Here is a 7,342-nt window from a genome sequence, read left to right on the forward strand (position 1 = left end):
TTGCTGAAAGTCGGACCAAACTATTTGAGAGACTAGCCGCAGATGGATACATCCACCCTATGGGGCCAAAGGCCGTGGATGTCAACTCAAAGTTCTACAAGCCAGATTAAAGACGTGCTTATCATTCCAATGGTGTTGGACATGACACGGAAGATTGCATCAACCTTAAGCTCAAAATCCAAGACCTGATCAATCAGGAGGTAGTTTCTCTTCAACTGGCGGCGCCAAATGTCAATACAAATCCATTGCCGACTCATTGAGGTGGCAACGTTAATATGATTGAAATGGATGAAGATGAGTGTGGAACAAAGATGATTACTCCTATTGTGAATGAGGACTTGGAAAGGGCTACCACTTCTTTAAGCGTCAAGGAAAGGAGAGAGTTTGTTATTCTGACACCTGCAAAGGTTGTTGCCTTCGTGCCTTCGGAAACTCTCGTCAAGCCCAAATTTGTCATTGAAACTATTGTAGCCCAAGGCATGACCAGGTTCGGAAGGTGCTACATTCCTGATAAGCTTGCCCTCGGAGGACAGAACAAGGACCATGCTAAGAGGCCGATAAACATAGGGGAAGCAGAAGAGTTCTGGAGAGGGATGCAACCGAAGAACTATTCCATTTTCAAACATTTAGAGAAGAATCTGGCTCAAATCTCCCATGTGGACCCTACTGATGAGCTCTCAGTCCCATAGGCAGGCCTTAATCAAAGCTTTTGATGATACATACGTACTCTCAGGTACAAGTAGTGATGACGATGAGTTGCCAGTCGAAGGAAGATCACACAACAAAGCGCTGCACATTACCGTGATATGCCGTGACAAGGTTGTCAACCGTGTTTTGGTAGATTATGGATCCAGTTTGAATATCTGCCCATTGTCAACGTTGAGGCAACTAAATTTTGACCTTGAGAAAATGGAGCAGATTCAGGTCAATGTAAGAGTGTTTGATGGTGTTCAAAGAGACACATTAGGGGCAGTGAATTTGAACCTTCAAAGGGGCCCCGCGGAGTTCAGCACGTAATTCCAAGTATTGGACATAGACACCAGTTACTTACAACCTTCTTTTGGGAAGGTAGTTTATCCACATGGCTGGAGCCGTCCCCTCTACTCTCCATCAAATGATGAAGCTTGTATGAAAAAATGAAGAGTTAGTTATTCACGGCGAGGGAAGTCACTCGGCAAGCAGGTGTCGGTCATTGATGAGATGTCGTAAGGTGCAGACTTTTACACGGTGGAGCTGGTGAATGCAACCGATGAATATTTGGCCCCACAGACCCCCATGCTAGTCGTATACAAAATGATAGCCACGGTGATGCTGCACAATGGTTTCGAGCCAGGTTTCGGATTGGGAAGAGATTCCCAAGGAATTATTGAGCCTGTTCCGGTCCTTGTTAAGGGATCCAGATATGGTTTGGGGTACATCCCCACAGATGACGACGTGAAGATGAAGAAGAAAAGGGATAAAGAGTTGGCTAAGCTGACCCCGCATCAGTATCAATCCTTTCCAATTCGGCAGTATGCCGAGCCTGAAGACTTTGGGGAAGGAATATGTGACCTCTTCGAAGAGATCAATGTTGTTGTCGAGGATGAGGTCGAGTTAGCTGGTGTTCGTGATGCTATACCAGGGGAGGTGTTGCAGAACTGGACTTCCAAGCCGATCCTGATGTCCTGAACTCTTCGGTAGAAAGGAGTTATTTTATGCACACTAAAATTGGTGGTTGTCCGAAGGAGGTCCGAGACCCACCATTTCTGTATTTTTCTCAACTGTTCAATTTTTGAATTTCCGTTGTGATGTTAAAAAAGGCAACATGGCCGCCATGCCATTGCCAAAGTTTGCGTTGTTTTAAATGAAAGCCTCTTTATTTTTAACTTTATTTATTTAGCTATTTTTTATACTTTACTTTCGTAATTTTGTATGTTTATGATTTCAGTAACATAAGTTATCGACCCTCTAAACTCATGTCATGTCACGAGCTAAATAACCAAAATGAGTCGAATGATGACAAGGTTGATGATTGTGAAGAAGAAAGTGGGGAACTAGATTGCGTCGCTGAGGAATTTATACAGTTCGAGAATCAGCATAAACCAAACCTAGAGGAAACAAAAACAGTGAATTCGGGAGATTCAAAATGTGTCCAAGAGGTTAATATCAGCACTCACCTAAATGATATCCAGAAGGAGAGCCTGGTTCATTTGCTTTCCGAATATAGTGATGTATTTATTTGGGAAGTCGGTGATATGAAAGGGTTGAGTACCGATGTCGTATGTCATAAGCTACCGATCAACCCAGGGTTCAAGCCGGTGAAGCAAAAAACTCAAAAATTCAAGCATGACCTGAGTTTGAAGATTAAGGAAGAAATCACCAAGCAAATAGAGTCCCGATTGGTGGAAGTTACACAATACCCAACCTGGTTGGCCAACGTTGTTCCGATCGCCAAGAAAGATGGGAAAATAAGGATTTGTGTTGACTATAGAGATCTCAACAAGGCTAGCACGAAGGATAATTTTCCATTGCCAAATATTCATATTTTGATTGACAACTGTGCAAAAATTGATATGCGGTCATTTGTGGACTGTTACGTAAGTTATCACCAAATTTTAAATGGATGAAGAAGACGCAGAAAAATGACTTTCATTACACCTTAGGGTGTATATCACTACAGGGTGATGTCGTTCAGCCTCAAGAACGCCGGTGCAACCTAAATGAGAGCCATGACGACTATTTTCCACGGCATGATTCATAAGGAGATTGAAGTGTACATGGATGACGTCATAATCAAATCCCGTAAGAGTTCGGATCACTTGACACACCTGAGAAAATTCTTTGAACACTTGCGTCGCTATAACTTGAATTTAAATCCCGCCAAATGCGCTTTTGGAGTCCCAGCTGGGAAGTTGTTGGGATTTATAGTCTGCAGAAGGGGTATTGAGCTTGACCCCTCCAAGATTAAAGAAATTAAAGAGTTACCTCCGCCGAAAATGAGAAAAGAGGTGATGAGTTTCTTAGGGAGGTTAAACTATATCAGCCGGTTTATAGCACAATCAACACTGGTGTGTGAGCCTATTTCAAGTTGTTGAAGAACGACGCCTCGACTAAGTGGATTGAGGAGTGTCAAACTGCTTTCGATGCTATCAAGAGCTACTTGTCTAACCCACCGGCGTTGGTTCCTCCGCGAGAAGGGAGTCCTTTGTTACTGTATTTGTCTGTTTTAGACAGCGCATTCGGATGTGTACTCGGTCAACACGATGAGACAGGAAAGAATGAAAAGGATATTTACAATATAAGCAATAAGTTTACTCCGTAGGAGTCTCATTACACTTTGCTGGAGATAACGTGCTCTACTCTGACGTGGCTTGCCCAGAAATGGAGACACTATTTGTCTTCGTATACTACATATCTCATTTCCAGAATGGATCCGCTGAAGTACATTTTCCAGAAAGCGATGCCGACCGGAAAGTTGGCTAAATGGCAAATGCTGTTGAGTGAGTTTGATATCGTGTATGTGACTCAGAAGGTAATAAAGGCACAAGCTTTGGCAGATCATCTTGCAGAAAATCCAGTTGATGATGAATACGAACCACTCAAGACTTATTTTCACGATGAAGAAGTGTCATTTGTGGGTGATGACATTTCTGAAGCATACCCAGGTTGGAGATTATTATTTGACGGAGCAACAAATCATCAAGGTAAAGGTATCAAAGCAGTCTTAGTGTCAGAATCTGGTCAACACTATCCCATATCAGCTAAGCTCCGATTTAATTGCACCAACAACATGGCCGAATATGAAGCTTGTATTCTTGGTTTGAAGATGGACATTGACATGAATGTTTAGGAGTTATTGGTCATTGGGGATTCAAACCTTTTCATTCGTCAGGTTCAAGGTGAATGGGCTCTGAAGAACCCAAAGATTATACCTTACGTACAGTATGTGCAGAAGCTGTGCAAAAGGTTTTGCAAGATCGAGTTCAGACATACTCCCAGAATACAGATTACATCGACCCGCTGGTTATAGAGTTGAAAGAACATCTAGTCCATTGTTCACATGTTGAATCAGAACCAGATGATTTGCCTTGGTATTTTGACCTATAGAGGTACTTGGAGTGTGGGACTTATCCTGAAGATGCTACGACCAATCAGAAGAAGTCGATACGCCGTATGGCTCTCAATTTCTTCCTAAGTGGAGAAGTCCTATATAGGAGAACTCAAGATTTGGGTCTTCTAAGATGTGTGGATGTTGTTGAAGCTGTGAGGCTTATTGAACAAATATACATGTCAGAATTTGTGGTACACATATGAATGGGCTCACTTTGGCAAGAAAGATTCTACGAGCCGGGTATTTGTAGATGACTATGGAGAATGACTGTTTCAAATTTGTGTAAAAATGCCACAGATGTCAAGTGCACGGTGATTTGATACGAGTGCCACCTCACAAGCTTAATGTTATGAGCTCACCTTGGCCATTTGTAGCTTGGGGAATGGATGTCACTGGTCCTATAGAGCAAGCCGCTTCTAATGGACAGAGATTCATCTTGGTTGCCATTGATTATTTCACCAAGTGGGTGGAAGCAGCTTCTTATAAGTCGGTAACCAAGAAAGTGGTGGCTGATTTTGTTCGCAACAATCTGATATGCAGATTTGGAGTGCCAGAATCCATCATTACTAATAACGGTGCAAATCTCAACAGTCACTTGATGAGAGAGACATGTGAGCAATTTAAGGTCACTCATCGGAATTCAACTGCTTATCGTCCCCAAATGAACGGAGCTGTAGAGGCCACCAACAAGAATATTAAAAAGATTCTGAGGAAAATGATCGACAAACATCAAGGTTGGCATGAAATGTTTCTATACGATTTACTGGGTTATCGAACGACGGTCAGAACATTGACTGGTGCTACTCCATACTTGCTAGTTTATGGAACAGAAGCAGTTATACCTGCTGAAGTTGAGATACCGTACTTGAGAATCATCCAAGAAGCTGAAGTGAGTAACGCTGAATGGGTTATCAAACGGATTGACCAACTAACTTTGATTGATGAGAAGAGAATGCTTGCAGTCTGCCATGGCCAGTTATATAGACAGAGAATGACTCGTGCCTTTCACAAGAGAGTAAGAGCCAGAAATTTTGAAGTTGGCCAGTTGGTTCTTAAGCGTATTTTCCCTCATCAAGACGAGTACAAAGGAAAGTTTGCACCAAACTGGCAAGGTCCTAACATGGTTCGTAAATTATTATCTGGAGGTGCTTTGGTCCCGTCAGAGATGGATGGCAGTGTATGGCCTAAACCTATTAACTCAGATGCTGTCAATAGATACTACACGTGAAGCTTCATTTTTCATTTCTGTTATTTACTTGTAATCGTTCTGTTGCTTGAATTGGTTTCTCTTAAATTCTTATCCCTCTTGTAATGAACTACGTCTGACCTGAATTCTCGAGAACGAGATACGTAGGCGGCCTATGTCGGCTTCGGTCACCCCATTTATGCCCTTTAATTATTGCTTTGTATCTGAACTACGTTCAACATGAATTCTCAAGAATGAGATACGTAGGCGGCCTTTGTTGGCCTCGGTCGGTTTCGTTGTAAATTTTATTCTTGTTAAACTTTAAGGGGAACTACGTTTGACTTGATTCCTACCTCAACGGGATACGTAGGCACCACAAGGGTTCGGTCATATCTCCCGCAAGATTTCTATTCCCTTTTACAATAGAACAGGGACATAATTTTTGAGAGGAACTAAAAAATTCTCCAGAAGAAGTTTCCTCTTCAGCAAGTCAAACTAAATATATTTCGAAATCTGCAACTGGGACAAAATTTTTGAGAAGGTCTGGAAAATTCCGCGACCTGTTCATTTACAGTGGAAAGATAAGCAAGACAGTTAATTGGGACAGAAATTTTGAGGATGGCCTCAAAATTTCATTATGGGTTTTACTTATAAGTCCAAAGTGACTCTGAAGACTCACCGGCAAATGATCAGATAGATCTCTAAGATTCAGACACAAAGAAGTTTGTTATGCATGATATGACATGATTTGGCAGTGACCTTTTCAAGATACTATTTCTTAAAATTTATTTCTCTTAAATTTTCCTTTTTCTGTTTCATTTGTTTTGGCATAAAATATTTTGTTTTATCTACCAAGAGTCGGGAGACCGGGAAATCAACCAGAGATAGCAAGACAAGGAGCAAACAACTGAAGAAACGACATAGATCAGTACGATTCTTAAAACTAACAATTTTTCTGTGGAAGCAGGTTTATAGCTTTGCTTTGAAATCGGCAAATTCTTTTCGATGAATGAACAGGGAGAACTCCAAAGAGGAGAAATTATCCCAAAATCAATGGCTTGCCTAGAAGCAAAAGGCATTTTCTATCACTTATGTTGAAGACCTGGAAATATGAATTGTTTATTTCAATCAAATTCCAACAATATGAAATTTACAAAGAAAATATAGCCATATTCAAAGGTGAATCAAACAGGAATTTCAAAGAAGAGTTTACGATTTTCATAAAGGACGCTATCAGCATCGCATTATCAAACAAGATAGCTATTGTCGATCAGGACAATGTATTACCCAGAGGAGACAGTTATTTTATTATTATTTTATTATCGATCAAGGCGATATATTATCTGGAGGTCGTCATGTCGTTATCATCAACAGAGATGAGATGAATATTCATGCATTGCGAGTTAAAAATCATGCATCGCGGAAATCATGCATTGCAGAAAATCATGCATCGTAGAAATCATGCATCGCGGAAAATCATGCATCTTGGAAAATCATGCATTGAGGAAAATCATGCATCACAAAAATCATGCATAACGAGAAGTTTCATGCCTCGTCAAATTTATACATCGCGAGAAAGTTTCATACCTCGCTGAAATTTAGACATCGCGAGAAGACTTCATGCCTCGCTGGAATTTATGCATCACGAGAAGAATTCATCCCTCGTTGAAAATCATGCATCGAAAAAATCATGCATTGCTGAAAATCATGCATCGCGAGTCAATAATTGTGCGCCACGAAAAGATTTCATGCCTCATCAAATTTATACATTGCGAGAAGATTTGATACCTCGCTGGAATTTATGCATCGCGAGAAGACTTCATATCTCACTGGAATTTATGCATCACTAGAAGAATCCATGCCTCGTTGAAATTTATGCATCACGAGAAGATTTCGTGCCTCACCGAAAGTTATGCATTGCGACAAGATATCATACCTTGCAGGAATTTACGAATCGCGGGAGAAGACATTCATGCTCCTCAAGAAGACTTGCATGGATAAAGAAATGGAAATTGTGTATCCCAAGAGGATATTTACAAATCGGCCTCAGTAGAATTCTTTATTTT

The 7,342-nt window shown here is 41.0% G+C and overlaps 1 protein-coding gene across 1 annotated transcript; it reads left to right on the plus strand.

Moving 5' to 3' along the window:
• Positions 1-3,882: 3,882 nt before the first annotated feature.
• LOC101243732 (uncharacterized) lies at positions 3,883-5,318 on the plus strand. Its single transcript, XM_069288273.1, has 3 exons — positions 3,883-4,002; positions 4,087-4,268; positions 4,388-5,318. Exons 1-3 carry the CDS (start codon positions 3,883-3,885, stop codon positions 5,316-5,318), a joined length of 1,233 nt encoding a protein of 410 aa, XP_069144374.1.
• The last annotated feature ends 2,024 nt before the right edge of the window (positions 5,319-7,342 follow it).

This window comes from Solanum lycopersicum, chromosome 8, assembly GCF_036512215.1.
Source record: "Solanum lycopersicum chromosome 8, SLM_r2.1".
NCBI classification, from domain to species: Eukaryota; Viridiplantae; Streptophyta; class Magnoliopsida; order Solanales; family Solanaceae; genus Solanum; species Solanum lycopersicum.

What these genes read in the sequence shown, in the direction of transcription:
- LOC101243732 (XM_069288273.1), top strand. Translation starts at nt 3,883, where the DNA reads ATGGGCTCTGAAGAACCCAAAGATTATACCTTACGTACAGTATGTGCA. An exon ending in CAGATTACATCGACCCGCTG is followed by an intron (nt 4,003 to 4,086) that starts GTTATAGAGTTG and finishes TTTGACCTATAG; the next exon opens with AGGTACTTGGAGTGTGGGAC. An exon ending in CTTATTGAACAAATATACAT is followed by an intron (nt 4,269 to 4,387) that starts GTCAGAATTTGT and finishes AAAATGCCACAG; the next exon opens with ATGTCAAGTGCACGGTGATT.